Raw genomic sequence first — 17,776 nt, 5'->3', positions numbered from 1 at the left:
ACTATTTTTTGTACTATATGTTAAAATATTTCCTTGTCCACGGATCACTCCACCCCCCAGCATTTTATCCCACGTGATGGCGTTTCTGATCTCCGGCGTCACCAGACCTCCGCACTAGTCATGACGTGATAGGGGTGCCCGGATTCTAATAGAGAAAGTCTACTTTGTTTAATAAACATGACTTTGAGGATCTACTCATGTGAATCGCCATAGGACACGAAGGGCGACTTTATCCTTTGATGTTTTAAGTACACCTATCTACTTGTGAGCCCCCATCCATCATAAATGTACCCAAACCCCTCTTTCCCTTTTGAGAAGTACTTCAAAGTGAGTCCCAGTGGGAAACACGAGAGTACAAGTTTGGCCGTCTTTGGGTGATCAGAACAGGAATAAATATAATTTTTATTTTCCAGTAGTCCTTTAGACCACAATTACTTGCCTCCACCGTTTATAAGAGACCTGCACATGAAATTGATTTTAAAAGATGTCTCTAAAAAGTAAAGATAACTCTAACATACAAAGCAGACAATATTATTTTCAATAAAAAGAACATTTCTCACCGGCATCAGCTGTAATAGAAACAGAATTAAGGATTAAGGGATAGGACTTGAGTTTATCAGTATTTCACACTTACCAGTGCTGGATCTTTTCCTGACAGCCGACGACCACCTGTCATTAAAACAGATAACGTCTGGTGAGAAAACAAGGGATAAAGGCACTCTGAGGCAATGTCAATGTATCAGAAACATGAACGGATTCCAGGAGTCCTGGTTAAACATTTTTATTTGTCACGTTAAAGGCCGGAGAGCGTTCTTATTCCAACAGAACACTTTATCACATCCTTCTAAAGCTCGCAGATAACGGCACAAAACAATGTCATTCCTCCGGCTCCCTCATATCTCCCCGCGGCCGATACGGGGAGAGGTCTCCGCTTGGCGGGTGGGTGTTTAATTTTATACAGTCAATAAAATGGGGAGATTTCGATAAGGAAAAGGAGATCTTAAAAAGCCAGGAGGCGGCCATGCGCCTCACAATACTTGGAAAAAAGGCAAATAATATATTTTTAATGTTCTTGTAAATAAAAGCAAGCAAAGTAGAAATCATAAAAGGTTAACTCGGTTATTAAAATACAAAAATAAAATGGAATTCTATAAATATTAACAACAACAGGCCTATTAAGAGTGACATACGGCCTAATTATATCTTTATGGAGGACGTTTCAGATAAACACTTCCAAACAAATGAAGATATTATTTGCAGCAAGTGAAATGAGATTGTGGCTCCAGAAATATCAGGGGTGGGTTTAATGGACATTTAACCCAATATATAGTCAGGGGCACAAGAAAGGTTATAGAACCTGAACTTATAAAAAAACTTGTTCCAATCAAAATCCCGTTTTATTTTATGTACTATATTGCAGATTATGACTCTGGTAACCAGTCTGATCTGCAAAAATGTAGACTTGTGTTTTTGAAACCACACAAGCAGTTTTTATGGGGAAAATTAGTTCAATGTCAATATATGACCAGCAAGAGATGAAGGTGTCACGGTGTAGTAAAGGTGGTGTTACCCGTAGCAACCAGTCCCATTCCTATTACAGTTTAGAACATGAAAGCCAAAGTCTGATTGGTCACTTTGGGTAATACCACCTTCACTACGCTGCCACATGCACAACAGATATCCTACGTATCTCAATGATATTATTCCACGCTTGTCGACGTTGTCTGGTTGTATGTTGGCTGCAAGCGTTCTCCGTGCTACCCCCAGGAAGGTATCTCCGAAAAGCAGTGTACGTGGGCAACCCCACAACAGACCACACCTGGAGGGTTTCAGTATTAATGGTACACAGGAAACCTTTTGGTACAAAACTATGTGTACGGAGACTTTTGAGGGGCGTTATGTGCCCACCACACAGAGAGCGGAAGGGTCTGGAAGACACAACATGGAAAACCTGAGTGTAGATTATGAAGTTAGGGTAGTTGAACAAAACCTTCATTACGGGTTACACAATCTTCTTGCAATTTCTGACAAGATTGTAAAACATTGTTGTATAGAACTTTGTATTTGTTCTCTAACTTCAGCGACCCAATACCGGATGAAAAGACATTCACAAACAGGACAACAAAGTGAGGGCAATGGGCCATTGTAGAGTGTAAAACACTTATTCATGACGTTTAAATATGAAATTCATAGCACTGGTTTTCAGCTATAGAATCCAAGCAGCCAACACCCCAAAGGCGATGTATTACTGTCTCAGTAAGTCAGGTGTCGCCCTGTTCTACCCCCAGCTTTCAGTAGTTTAAACACTGTGGAGATCGGTCACCTGGATGCAGTACAGACCCTACATCAGTTCCAGACACTATTGTCAGGCGCTGTCCTCGCCGTTCCCCTGTGAAGTGGGGACGGCTGCCTGATAGCAACAGGACGCCCCTGGCAGGAACTAAGCAACAGGCACACAGCGCCCCTGGCCGTCCGCCGCCTGCGCACTGACACGACCCGTCGCTAGGCAACGGGAGGCTTCCTTGTCTCAGCAGTCAGCGTGTCTGACCGCCCTCTCCTCCTCCTATCACAGCCTGGCTCTGACACCATTAGGGTGCCAGAGTATCAGGTCTCCTGTTCTCCAGCATTACTGTATGTTCCTGCTCCTGTTCTGGCTCTGACCCAGCTTCCCCGACTTCTCTTCAAGGATTGCGTCTCTTTGCCTCTGTTGTGACCTCGGCTTGCCGACCATTCTCCTGGATTCCGCTACTAGTCCTATCCTTGTGACCTCGGCCTGTCTCACTTCTCTGTGGATCTACCTTCGGTACCGCCTACTCCTGTTTGGTTCGATCCGGACCATTCTGCCCACAATCTATCACTGCTCTGGTAACTGTCTAGAAGGGCCGCGACCTGCGTACCCTGTGCAGCGAAGCCCAAACCTCCTTGCGGGGGTCCCTGGTGAACACCAGGGGCACGTTAGACTATGCACCTCCTGGTTCAGTAGCACTAATACCAGTTAGTGGTCTCTGAGTATTCTGAGTCCACAGCCCTATTCAAAGCCTGACAACTATCACCCAATACTGACTGCTACCCACACATTCCTACTTTACCACAAGCCTTTCTACCCAGCTTAAATGGATGGGATTGAAAGAGTACCCCGTTTAGGAAAGTCCTTTTTTTATGCCTCATTTTGCTAGACATGTCCTGTTAGATATATACATATAAATTATTCTGCAGCAATAGCCTTCTTCTTATCATATCTACATCTCTTAAAGAGCAACTATAGCCTAGGCAGATATCTGAACCAATATTAATAAGAACGCATCCTCCGAATTCTCTAGGTATCACGAGTCCTGAATTGTGGTCAGGGAATATCTCAGTTATGTGGCTGGTCACGCAAAATATCACATACATGTATGTATGTAGGTAGGTATGTATGTATGTAGGTATGTATGTATGTAGGTATGTATGTATGTATGTATGTAGGTAGGTATGTATGTATGTAGGTATGTATGTATGTAGGTATGTATGTATGTATGTATGTATGTATGTAGGTAGGTATGTATGTTACGTACTATTGGTATAACTGAAAGATACATTTTAAAAAGATTGTGTTCCTTCAACTCTTGAACAGAGCATCACCCAGATATTGGAGTACTCTCCCCCCTACAATAAGGTCTGTATACAACATCAAAACAGATAATGTTTTTAGACTGTTCATTCAAACAATATATACAGAGTTAATATACAGAGGCTGTTACTTGTCGGATACTTCACCATTTCTACTTTCACAAAACAGGGTAAATAAATAAATCAGCTTTCGGGTGGGGGGGATCCATATGTGACAACGGCATACGGTGCCACACAGATGCAATAAATCTACATTGATCTTTGAAAGTGCCATCTTACTCCGGCACAAAACGACGCTCCGGTGCCCAGTTCACGTCACAGACCATAGATTTACGAGCGGCTGGCATAACATCTGCCAGCACATTCGTACTCGCATCCGAAGTTACACATCGCTTCTACGGCTAAACAAACACTTCCCGGTTCCTACAGCAGAGTCTAAACAACGCCAGGAGACTCGGGGCAAGGGCGTCGGTAATGTCATCTCTCTCAACTTGATTACAAGTCTCCCATCTTTGAAATATAGTGTTCTCTGCATTGATGAGGGGATATGGTAATACAACCTTCACTATTTACCTGTATACTGTGTTAATCCATCATACGTCGGCTGTCGGGCCGAGATCAATGCGTTCTGTCACATAACGGCGCTATAGCCGGTTATTCCAAATAAACGTTTTGTGGGAACGGCACGAAATGATTAGACAGATATATGACAGATACCAGAGAGAAGTATATGAGATCAGTGTATACAGAATAGATATTATACTGCGTATACCCACCCCTCATTGTCTTTACACCAGAAGGAGATGGCTACAACGCGGGAACCACTTTTTTCGGGCTGCACCCACTCTATGGAATTCTCTCCCTTGAACAATAAGACTCTCCTCTGGTCTACAAGCTTTCAAGCATTCTCTGAAAACCCACCTCTTCAGACAAGGTTATAATATTCCTCAACCACCCTCTTAACCTCACTACATTACACTATTACCACCCGTTACTCAATTTCACACAAGACAACTACCCCTTCACCAACACTGTTGTGTGACGGAATCATTTAGCTTATCAGTCACTTTTACCTTTGCAGTCTGTCTGGGCCGAAATGCAAAATGTAGACTTAACCTCATGTATCAAACTCCCATTGTCCCATAGATTGCAAGCTATTCACCTCTTTGTTTTATTCAGTTTGTTTATTAGTTTACTGCGTTTGTCTCCAAATGTAAAGCGCTACGGAATATGTTGGCGCTATATAAATGATGATGATGATGATGATTACATCCTGCGGCGTACTGACCCATGGCGAGCAGTCCGCGGTAAGCGTGCTGCTATCACTACACACTGCAGGACCCCATCATATTCTCCAGGGTAGGGGGGTCGTACCCACAGCCTCCCCTGTCCACGTATAGGACAGGCAGTCCCTCTAACATGGTAAACCAAGCTTGCACTTGCGATAAGGCTTACGGATTATTAAACAAAAACAAAATAAAAAAATGCTCACGTATAAAAGTACTTTTCTCCAGAATTTAAATACGTCATTCACCCTATAAGAGAGCACTTACTGTCATAATCATAGGGATCACTGAGCACTATGCTTAATGTACTATCAAAGTTCATGACAAACTCACATCAAACACTGTTCACTATCCCGCATCCGTTTTCATGCCAATAATCCCTACACTGATGTTGCATCAATACCAGGTAAAAACTAGGAAAAGATAAAAAAAAATAATATATATATGTTTAGCGTCACAAGAAAAAAACAAAATTTGCGATTAAATACATTACAAAGTTCAACTAGAAGTAATATTATACAAAAAAGTCTTAAAATGTGTATTTTGGTCACAGAAGCTTTTTATGTAAATTTATAATACAGCCGAGTGCAGGTACCGGCCTACGTTATCAGCCTAGTTCACCCAGAAATCCTGGCATGCATAGGACAAAAAGTCGCCCCCTCCCTCTCCCCACGATCGTAACGTCTGACAGAAGTTCTGCCTTTACAGCAATATGCAAAAATTCTTTCACACTTTTGTTTTTATCCCCCAAAAGGATAACATTTAAAAATTCGGGTCACTAATCCTTTGCTGCCATCTGGTGCAAACCTAAGCATCGAATATGTTGTTTCTAACCTATCTACTGCTGGGGATTTGACAAGAGACTGGCCTCTCCCTTCCCTATTCACTACAAGATTTGACAAGAGGCCTCTCACACCCTCCTCTCTTCTCTAGTCACTGCAAGAGAACGGTTCAGGCTACAACAAAGTTAAAAGACAAGATACTTACAGTACTGATTTGTGAACTGCAGTGGGGGATATCTACACACTGATCCCTATTTACCGCGTGCACACCAGCCCCCTCCTCTCAACTAGACAACAGACTTCGAGACCCCCACAACTTGTCACATACTTGTCCCACCAGCCTCTCTGTTGTGGTCTATTAACCTGCCAGAAAAACCTCTCACCCTCCTTCCCCCCTCTGCCAAAAGAACGGACCCTCACAGAAGACGCCGGTGGGACTAGTATCCCACAAGTGACAGGGGGTCCGGGATAGTGGGGAGGGGGGTCTACTTCATCATTCATGGTCTTATCAAAATTATATTTTTTCGAACCATAAGTCTGCACAAATCAATTGGAAAATAACTTGTGTAAGGCAACTGGATTTTAAATGTAAGCCTTCTGCAGATTACAATATGTTTGAGAGGTGAGACCGCCGCCCGCGACAGTCATTAGTCGGTATACACACGGCACACGGATACATACATGCAGTAATAAGCGTCAGGCCGCTCATGCATGAAGCCGGCTCCCAGTCTTTTCATACGACAAGAGCAGCACATTCATTAACCTCAACATGATCATCCTTTCACTGATGCCTATTAACTAGTTACATATTCATAATCATTTACATTATTTAAAGGGCCGTCTATGAGATTTGCTAGACTGTAGCCATTAACTGCGGTGATAAAGGTTACAGAAGATATTTTACTTAATGTTTCCAAGAAGCTACTTTAATTAGCAAATATGCAAATGAATGGAGCCTATTTTTTTTTGTGACTGATAGGGCCAATGGCGGCGGGTTCATATGTTCTCGCTGAAAGACATATTCACACAAATAAAACACTGTGAGAGCCTAAGATTCCAGGGAGCTTAGGATGAAACTCTCGCTGCTGCTAGATCCGGGCTACGGTGCTTTATCCTGCCGCTATGTACTAGATTAATTCAAAGCTTGTGGACCGCTCCTAGCACAAGTCAGATGAGACATAAACACAGACTCCATCCAGGAATCCCATAACACAATTATGAGCCCGGCCAACCTGCGGCTCTCCTGGTTTTGTGGAACTACAGGTCCCAGATTGCTCTGCCAGCTATCAGCTGGCTACCAAAGCATGCTGGGACTTGTAGTTTCAAAAAAACGTAGGCTTGCTCTGGACCACTTTCATGGAGAAGAATGGAGAAAATCCACCTTAGAGCGGCATTGCGGCACATTGGTCAGTATTGCTGCCTCACAACGCTAACGTCACATGTTCAATTCCGACCAGGGCTTTATGTGGCCGATACAATTCTTAGGGACGTGCCGCCGGACATCACCGCAACGCACATTTCTTTGCACTACGGTACCCCGGCACCGCGGAATATCCTGCGCACCTCTATGGGATGAGAGAAAAATTCTGCCATGTTGCATCACCACGTTGTGCCTTTGCTACCATTCCGGAGGCTCTGCAAGGCACATGGAGTTTGTATGTTCCCCCTGTGTTTGCTCAGCAAGCTCCAGCTTCCTACCACAATCCAAAAACATGTAGGTTAGTCGGCTTATGACAAAAAGGACCCTAGTTTGTGTGTATGGTAGAGAGAATTCATCCTCCACTGACTGTGGCACACATCACACTTAGACAAACCGAGGGAGGGGGGGTTCCTAGTGCCCGGAAACCCCCCTCCAAGCCTGGGGCACTGTATAATTGAGGTGTCTGGACCCTGACCCCGCTTCACACAGCTCTGCTTGAAAAGAGAGAGCTGTGTGCACCTAACAGTAGTTCACGCAGCATTGCCCATATGTATTATAGGAAGAGTTGGAGAGCAGCCAAGCACTGTCTAAAATTATAGCAACGCCCCCCATGCATATTGGTCACGCCCACTGGTGACGTGGTGTGGAAACCCCCCTCTACAAATCCTGCATTTTCCCCTGTCACGGAACCCACGTTATTGGGTGGAGCGCCTGACTGTGGGGACGAGCCAAATTCTACACTTCTAAATAATTTATACCTTTCTACTTTAGGGAAAAGTTAACGCTGAAGGGACCACCCGCCGTGAAACTTTAACGCAAACATGCTGTGAACATTGTTAAACTGACACATTTTCTAATTAGAGGTTAAATAGTCTGAAGGTCATTTCTCCCCCAACGTCCGCAGTCTATACAGCATCCAGAAAACGGCAGGTGTCTCAGGTCTCTGGACACATCAAAGGCATTACCCGACCTGTCAAAAAATAAAGAAATATATAAATAAGTTCCATGGTTGCCGGCCAATTTTACAACTCAAAGTCACCCGGGCAGCTGGCCGGAGAAAGGGTGAAATTAACAGCGAAGGCCGGTTTGGCCCAAGTCTCGTCGCCGAGGACCGTCAGCGGTCCAGATTTGTAAGACAAAACGCTGAAACACTTTCCTGGGCAATAAGTGCAGCGAAGTTAATTGATTGCCTGTTAATTGGAGACATCAGAAAGCAATTGGCAGGTGATTGGCCCTTGAGAATGTACTTGGACAAGGTTGGGGTAAGTAAAAAAAAAAAAAAAAAGTAGCTAAAAAACATTATTACTAGAGCAGTCTATTATGTGATCATCCATCGCCACATCCCGCTCACTCTCCTGAAAACACAATTATCAGGCTGTTACCTGCTCCGAAGCTTAGAAAAATTCTTCATAAATATCCGACTGTGTTATCGCATTTGGCCACTAGGGGGAAACAATGATTTCTTTAAATCAGCAACACAATGTATCAATTGCAAAATGATGCAGGCTGGGATAATGGTATTTACATATAGGACATATACACATTTCTATTGGGCACTTTCCATCTGTATATATCTTCCTACAACATCATAGTTCAAAGTCATTTTAAAAATTATATTTACCGACCAATCTGAACGGACCGGCTTCTGCTATTTAAAGGCGTACCATGAACCTCACTTTATTAACAGATATGGGAATAAATAGAGGTATTTTCTACTCAGTTTTGCATGCAGTACAGCGCCTTACATAACATTAAAGGATGCAGCGCAGGGAAGACAAACGTCATGTTTATGTATAAACCCAAGGTATACAACCTCTTTAAATGTCCAATAAATTCTTAACTTGCTAGTTCAAGGATGAAGTCACTTTTAATCAGCTTTGACAGCTTAATTGTTAACTTACTAAATACAGAAGTCCTCTAGGTTATGTAGATCTGGGGGTAAATGCATCAAATTGCGATTTTTTTCTATTGATTATAAATCGATACAGATCGCAACGGATGAACGGCGATTTTATGCGGCCAGCGCCATATCTATTAAACTGCGATTTTGAAAGTCCAGAATCCGATCTCTGGCGATGCGTCAATTTTAAAACACTTATCCAGCTGGCGGTTTGGTCGAACTCACCGCAAAATCGAGGGAATTTCAGCAGAGAAATCGCTGCATTTTGATTGGATAAGTAGCGCCAGCTCCATGTTGTTACAGCGATCTGCCCATGCTTAAGGCAACAGGAGGCACAATGCAAGTTGTGAGGGTAATAATTATCTGTTGCTTAAATGGGAAAAATTATTGGTAATTCTCTAATGGGGGCAAAATTATTTTATTGGTAACCTAGTGGCCCAAATTTCACGTATAGTTAGTTTAATGTAAGGGTAACAATGTCTATTTTATTATTAGGGCATACTAGTTGATTACCAATGGGGCAAGAATTTTTTTTTTCTGGTGTCAACGCCTAAAATTTCCTAATGGGGACACCATTTAAAGTACATACTTGTGGCACCACAAGTGGAAGCATCTCTCACTGATGCACCGGGGACAAGGTCCATAATTTCATCCTGTTATTTGTGAAATGTTTTTGTAGGGGGGGGGGGGGGGGCAACTTAAAGGGTCAGATACACAAGTGTTCTGACGTCCAATTAAGTTCTGTTGCATTAAGTCCGGTGGACACAAACGGTCATTGCTGGGACTCTCTTACACTTGATGAATGGCCCTGTTTGTGAGGACGTATCTAACATCCGGATACACCTGCCACCATCCCACGAGTCAGTAAGTGCCCTCATTTATCACACCTGGCACATGGCGGACAAATCACTAGAGGGTTCAAACTAATTACAGATACGAAGTCCATTTTTCAGGAAAACACTATTAAAACGACTCGTGAAAGAGCCCAAAATACGCAAGGCGTAAAGGAAATACCTTATTTCTGATGTATATATCTAATACAATGAGCCTTTGTTTAGAAAGTCTTTTGTGTATAGTGATGTGGGGAAATGACTTGTTTGGGGTTTGTACCTTTCTTTTTGAAATGTGTACTCTGCAACAGTTGGAAGGAAGGACTAATGCTAAATTCATGTTAATTAGACTTCTTTGACATGCTAGTAGACTTCCGGGCTCTGAAATAAGATGCAGGAAATCACAGCAAGGTTTTTAAGATATCACAGATGAGCGTAAATATTGTTAGCTTTGCAATGCATGTAAATCCATGTTTGTGTAAACTCATGACATCCTGATTTTAAAAATAGCTCAGACTTCAAGGGGGCTGGCTTACCCTTTGAGGCTGTGTCCAAACTGTATAAAAAGCACTGGATTGCTTTGAAAAATTGTTCTTCTTGCTTCATCTGACCTGATCACCTGCTACCGTTAACCAGTGAGGAGCAAATAAACATCACTTGCTTCAAAGACCTGCTTGAAAATATCTTCCATGCTGAAAATCCTGTGACCTACAGATTAGACCCATAATCTAATCAGTTCCTGGCTGTTTCTGAGGTTTGGACCCAGCTTTTCCGGTACCACCGCTCTGCCTGCTACCCAGTAGCTCTGGCCATTGTGATAGGCCAGGGGGATCCATCCACAGCAACCTGGATCTATAGGAAGAGGTCAGGAGTACCAGCCCAGGTACACTAATAAGGGGGTACCCCAGCAGTGACAGTTACCCAGAAGAAACCCGGTACTGGATGCCGGTTAAGGAGTCCAGGGGTGGCAGCATTGTAAGCCCCTCCTACCGCGGTAAGAGGGCGCACTTGGGATAACGTAAGGGGACGGTGGCAAAGTAAACCCAGCTGGTTCCCAGCAACAACAGACAGGGTGCCATAGGCGGTCCATCCTGTCACAACAACCCTGCAATCATTATACACAGGGCAGTCATGTTGTATGTCCTGACGTTACCTGGCGTGGGGTATTTGGGGGAAGTGCTGGCCTAAGGTGATGGTGCAGAGATCATTTTGGGGCGGTTTTAGTTTTGCTCGATTTTGCATGTTAGAAAAAATATTTTTGGGGGTAGCCAGACGCCCAGAGGGGGGAGAGGGAGAAACAAGGGATCAGAGTCATAGAGAGGGGGCGGATGTGTCCTTAAATGTATTATTGTACTTTATCACTGAGATTAAGGGTCCCGTGCAGCCCACAACACAGGCGCTCCTATATTTCACATTACGCAGCATAATATAAGCCGATTCCTCAGATCAGTAGTGTCACATTTGTTGCTAAGACATCGCCGTCCATGTAGCCATAAACAGACAAATATAAATAGCAGCTGCAACATGTGAGTCTCATATTAAGTCTGTGTGTGGTGGGTGGATAATGTAACAACCTATAAAGACAAACCATGAATAACTAGCGCAGTGCAGCAACAATCCTCTAGGTGGCACTAGAGAAAACAAACTGTACAGCATGATGTTTGCTAAGTGATACAACGGTTCATAGTACTAACACAATTATACAATGGTGTGTAATACTCAGACAATGATGTGTAATACTAATAAATAAATGCAAACAGCTATTTCTGACTCAGTGTTCAGACCAAACTTGAAAATACAATGAGGGGCAGTCTTATGCCGAGATTCAGACTAAATAAATGCACGTGTAAGATCTTACGCCATGCAGGGTAGAGATGGTAAATCAGGGGGTAAATGTATCAAGCTGAGAGTTTTCCGGTGGGTTTGAAAAACCAATCAGATTCTAGCTCTCATTTATTTACTACATTCTACAAAATGATAGCTAGAATCTGATTGGTTGCTATAGGTAACATCTCCACTTTTCAAACCCGCTGGAAAACTCTCAGCTTGATACATTTACCCCTAGGAGTGCATATGAAAATAGAATTATAAGCAATAAATGGCTCTAAAAACCACTTTGCTGTGAATTCAGAGTTCAATTTAGATATTTTCCAAAGCTACCTGTTGTATGTTATTGCTTTTACCACGCGTGAAGTATTTGAGGTTTTTGCTCAACTTAGTATTTAGAATGTAAAATTGAAAACGGACTCATCCGCAGGTCACAGTGCACGCAGAAGACCACATAATATGTAAAATAGTAACGGACAAGCTATGACTTATGGTCCTAGTATCTCATTCATGTTGTACCATAATGTTACATAGGGGGGAACCATTCAAAACAATCATCATCATTTATTTATATAGCGCCAACATATTCCGTAGCGCTTTACAATTGGGGATAAACATAGTAAACTAATAAACAAACTGGGTAAAACAGACAGAGAGCTGAGAAGGCCCTGCTCGCAAGCTTACATCTATGGGACAATGGGAGTTTGATACATGAGGTTAAGTCTACATTTTGCATTTCGGCCCAGCCAGACTGCAAAGGTAAAAGTGACTCATAAGCTAAATGATCCCGTCACACAACAATGTTGGTCAGGGGGTAGTGGTCTTGTGTGAAATTGTGTAACGGGTGGTAATAGGGTAGTGTAGTGAGGTTAAGAGGGTGGCCGAGGAATATTATAAGCTCGTCTGAAGAATGTACAAAAAGGTGCAAAATCTGTGGGTCAGGACCAAAAGGGGTCTCAGAATTTGTTTTGGGGGTTCCCTGATGGTGGGACGTGCATTAAATTCTACTAAGAACTTAAGCACCAACCAATAACAGAATACTCAAAGTGTATAATAATACAAATGAACAACATATGAAGTCACCGACAGGGCTATATTAACAGCAAAAGTCATTACACAACTATAACAGTTTTAAAAACCAAGTACAACGTATGTCGATATAAAATATACTGCAGGAATATTACATATAGAATACAATATAATGTACAGTATAATTACACCAGCAACGTGCGATCTTCCATGTGTATTTGGTTTATTCCCCTGGGTAGGCTAATTGCCGTCTGAATAACTACGAACGGTCACAGTCACTTTAAGCTGCATTAAAAAGCTTCTCCGCTTTAAGCCATACATTCAGAGCGCTATGCGATGCGCGGTCGCGTATCAATATGTGCGAACATAAACTGCAAAGACATTAGTCATTTTCCCAAAGAATCTACGCTAGACACGGTCTATATTACATGACGTACCAGTTCAGTATTGTACCACATTTAAGCAAGGCACATTCAGCAGCATAGAAAAGCCTATTTTTATAGTAAAAAAAACAAAAAAAGTATAATCTTAGGCGTTTAAAAAAATAAACAACACATGTATTTATAAACATTTTTTTCCTTTCAAGTGAATTGAAAGGTGTCGCACCTCTCGGATATGTAAAAAAAAAAAAAAGTCTTAACAGTCTTGAAATGGAAGCCCGCTTCTGCTAAACTGCAGTGGAAAGTGAATATAATAATATTATTGTAGAATATTACAACAGCCGTAGGTAAACTTTAAGGAATAACGCCATTGTTAAATATTGATGCACTAAAGAGACAGCGAGAGGCACACAGAGCGAGAGGCACACAGAGCGAGAGGCACACAGAGCGAGAGGCACACAGAGCGAGAGGCACACAGAGCGAGAGGCACACAGAGCGAGAGGCACACAGAGCGAGAGGCACTAGGGTCAATTTGTTAGCAGCCAATTGACCGACCAGTATGTTTTTGGAGTGTGGGAGGAAACAGAAGCACCCGGAGGAAACCCACGCAACCATGGGGAGAACATACAAACTCCTCACAGATAAGGCCATGATCGGGAATTGAACTCATGACCCCAGCGCTGTGAGGCAGAAGTGCTAACCACTGAGCCACCGTGCACCGGGCATTGCCGTCTCTTCTAAACCAAAGCTCGCAGGTGCTATATTGTATTATCAAATACTTACGTTTCATTTTTAGATTGAAGCCACTTACTAGGAAGTGGAATTATCCTGTAAATCCCAAACCTTTACAATAGGAAGATTTAAGAAATATTGTAAAACCTCATCACATGGAACAATACAAAAACATCAAAACGGGTAAAACCAATTCTCCATGTTTGACAGCTTACGTTGCACTTTCTGATTACGTGTTTTCGTTTGCGGAGCGAATAAAATGTGTCCCGTTAATGATTTATTAGCATTTCCCAAGTCATGTCTAAATGTAATCTGCAAAATTAATTTTATCTCCGGGTTGATACACTGATGGTGGGAGCAGAATAATTAAAATGTCTCTTCAACATGTTCAACGTCTCGAAATAGAATCAGCCTCTGTGTGTTTCTAGCTAAATAATTATAGATTTTTCTTTGGCGAATGGGAGATCGACGTCATACTACAGAAATAACTATTGGAAATTTAAGATTTAAAAAACACCTAACCCCCCAATACAGTCACTTTAAGGGATGAACCAATAACTATTGACTTTGCAACTTATCAATTCGCTTGGAAACAGTGATATCCAGAGTTACGTAATTTCCAAATATTCATATTCATGTCTCGTTGATAATTTATAGCAGGGATGTCCAACCTTTTAGCTTCCCTGGGCCACATTGGAAGACGACGAGTTGGTTTGGGCCGCACATAAGATACACTAACAATAACGATAGCTGATCATCCAAAAAACCATAGAAAACATAGTTAACATATATATATATATGAGATAAAAAGTGATATATATATCACTTTTTTTCAAATCCCCCATACTTACCTTTCAATCGCCCTGTTCAAAAAATCCTCTCTAGTTATTATACTATAATCACTTTTTGTATTGTTTCGATGCAATATTAATAAAGTGCATTTAAGCCAGGCATTGTATATCAGGGTGCCCTGACCAGGCCTGCGGTACCTGACATATACATCACTGTGACCCCAAATTGTGACCTGTTTTGCTAATTACACCACTATGTTAGTTAAGGGATAACAACTTATAATGGGCCAAAGAGAATAATATATAATGCCCCATTAGTATTACAAGTAGAAGTATGTAGCAGGGAGATAAGGTCCATGATGCTCCAGGACCAGGTGACTTTTATTCACTGGTCAGCGTCCCTTGAAATAATAAAATAAATCCCCCTTAACTTACCTTTTAATCGGCTTGTTCTCTTGTCCTCTTCTCTTCTCCAATTCTGTGCTGCCGATTGTTCTTCTCGCGCGGGTGACTCCTCTGTGCTGCGCTCCGCAATGGATGTTGGGAGTGATGACATCACGCCCGACATTCACTGCGAGCACCGCACGGAGGAGGAGACAAGGGACCGCGTGGTAAGTATTTTCTTTTCCTTTTTTTTTGCAGGATTTTTTTTTCCCATTAACAGTGCTGCCCCCTTGCCACAACCAAAACTCCTTCTGGGCCACATTTACAGGCGTGCTGGGCCGCATGCGGCCCGCGGGCCGCTGGTTGGACAACCCTGATTTATAGGATACACGGTCATCAATATTGGTTGGGCCCTTATGTGGCTGCTTCTAGCATAAGTATTGTCTATTGTGTTGTAAATGGCAGCAATGATCCTACCTTGATACTCACAATTTGACCCTATATCAAAATACCAGGGCTAAGAGTCTAAGGGCGCCCCAACGCTTGCCGATTCACCGCCCAGGCTAAGAATCACCTTTTGATTTGGCCACACACGTAGGTCACCAAATTGGGTTATTTTGGACCACACTAACGAGCCCTAGTGAAGGTTGGAGATAACAGTGAGACAGCAGGAGATCCAATCGTTAGGTCATATTGTGCTGCAGACAACCGTGATGTAATATAATGTGTTACATAGCGTATTATAGCGAGTCTATGATCCTGTCCTATATGAAAGGAGATCACAGGTGGCACATTATCAGCGGACTCCTAGCTATCCTTTAAACCAGAAATTATGTTTCTACTAGAGATGCTCACTGACCCCCATGGAGTGGTTTTGGTTCTGGATTAGCTTCGTGTTTTGGTTTTGGATTTTTTAGAAAATTTGCTAAAATCACATAATTTTGCTCTTTTTTTGTTCCTACATTATTATTAACCTCAATAACACTAATTTCAAGTCATTTGCAGTCAATTTAGACCACCTCACAGGTCACAATATTATTTTCATACACTTTCGGACAAATACTGCAGCGACCTGGCTGGATGGTAAGCGACAGAGCAATGACACAAACACACGGCAGTTCCTAGCACATCTAGAACACATTGGCACACAGCAGTGGCAGAAAAGATAAATGGGGGTCCTCCCACCCTCCCACCCCTCTCTATGTTGGATCTTAAAAAGGAATCCAAAACTTGCAAGATACGACGAGGTCACGATGACGTTTTGCCTCGTTTTCAATTTCGAGGGCGCGCGACAGTACCGAGCTAGCTCAGCTCGGCACTCAGATCCCCTAAGTTCGGGTGTGTTCGGTTCTCGAGAAACCGAGCCTGAGCATCTCTAGTTTCTTCTGCAGGTTTCATATTATGAAGCCCCTTATGCTGGGTACAAATCTACGAAATTATTGTGCAGATCACACAACCGTGTCATCAGATACTGCAAGAGCATGTACGCTCCCAGGATCATGTTGTATCATACCAAACACATCACATCTATAGTTCTGGTTTTCTAAACTTCCTAAAAATCACAGTCAGCGATGGAACGACGTCGAGCAAATGTGGCAGTGTGTACACACTTACAACCAGCAGTGTCGGCAGATATCTGTAGTGTGTACAAATCTTTTCAGCAGATGGTAATGGGAGATGAAGAGCACAGATCTGAAGGTAAATCAGGTAGGTGTGTACACATGAATCTGCATGATCATCTGGACTTTCAGTCGTTGGTAAAATTGTTACAGAAATTGCATCTGAAGTAAGATTACGTAGGTGTGTACCCAGCTTTCATGCCAGCTTGTTGAGAAAGCTACCAACAGGGTCTATAAAGCGCTAAATATATCTCACAAACACTTGAGAAGAAAGTGGAAAGAGGTTTGCAGACCAAGGTGGAGCTGTTAGACCAGGATGGTAAGTGAGAAGTATGATTAAAAATACAGCAAGTCAACCTAGCTCTCTGTACAGTAAACCACGTGGCAACAGCTGTAAGTTTTGGGCAATGCCGGGAAGGGGGAGGTGATGGATGGATCGTGCAAATAACAAGCCAGTGACCTTGGCAGAAATCCTGTGCCAGCCTGGGGCAGGAGATTCATCTTACAACAGGACAACCATCGCAAAGGGATAACTTGTAACCAACATTTGCCGTGCCCTAGCTAGGCACAGTCACTGGACATATCGGAGTATTCCTAGAAGCACACGCTAAGAGAATGTGCTCAGATGACCTTGTAGAAACTTGAACCTGCGGCTGTGTCTGGTATATCTGTGGCACGAGCCACAGCAACAACAGGAAGGTTGTGAACCCTTTTTACAAAGTTGTTTTGTGAACCTCCCCAAAAATAGGGCAGACACAGGGATCACCGATCCCCCTGATAACCTCATCACATCTAACCAACGCTGAAAGGCGGTATAAATTATATAATACCGCCAACTGCAATTCTGTTGCAGATTTAGTTCAGGTAATTTTTGCCTTTGTGAATCTTCAGTCACATTTTATTTGCATGACAGTTTCCTACACTGTGATACAAGGTGAACTTACGTCTTATTTTTATCGTTTTATCTCAAGTAAATGAGTTATTTTTAATAGGACAACTTTGTAAGTTATTTTAGCCCCTTTGTGCACCCCCATTTGTTTGTTACTCACAATCTTACTCAGGCCCTGGATATATTTATATTAGTCATAACTACATCTGTGGTGAAGAGAGTTTAATGGAGAGAAATGTGCAAGGGTATGACCACTTTTGCAAAAAACAGTACAGATTCTTATCCAAGAGTGAAACTG

General features: G+C 42.5%; 1 protein-coding gene and 1 long non-coding RNA gene across 3 annotated transcripts in view; one reads left to right on the top strand and one right to left on the bottom strand.

Moving 5' to 3' along the window:
• LOC142104523 (uncharacterized) overlaps positions 1–17,776 on the top strand; it is a 412,155-nt gene that overhangs the window by 321,042 nt on the left and 73,337 nt on the right. The window lies entirely within an intron of this gene.
• The window catches only part of URI1 (URI1 prefoldin like chaperone), a 63,419-nt gene that overhangs the window by 37,918 nt on the left and 7,725 nt on the right, over positions 1–17,776 (bottom strand). Inside the window, exons 2-3 of one of the 2 annotated variants that reach the window (XM_075189240.1) lie at positions 5,229–5,308; positions 635–669 (exon numbers count right to left, since the gene is read on the bottom strand). Coding sequence is in view for 1 of the 2 variants with exons in the window: in XM_075189239.1 (XP_075045340.1) it covers positions 635–669 (35 nt within the window). In the remaining variant the exon portion in view is untranslated. The remainder of the gene's footprint in view (positions 1–634; positions 670–5,228; positions 5,309–17,776) is intronic. The other variant, XM_075189239.1, reaches the window with a different exon arrangement.

This window comes from Mixophyes fleayi, chromosome 10, assembly GCF_038048845.1.
Source record: "Mixophyes fleayi isolate aMixFle1 chromosome 10, aMixFle1.hap1, whole genome shotgun sequence".
Classification (NCBI taxonomy): Eukaryota; Metazoa; Chordata; class Amphibia; order Anura; family Limnodynastidae; genus Mixophyes; species Mixophyes fleayi.
This window is presented reverse-complemented; position numbering and strand designations above follow the sequence as displayed.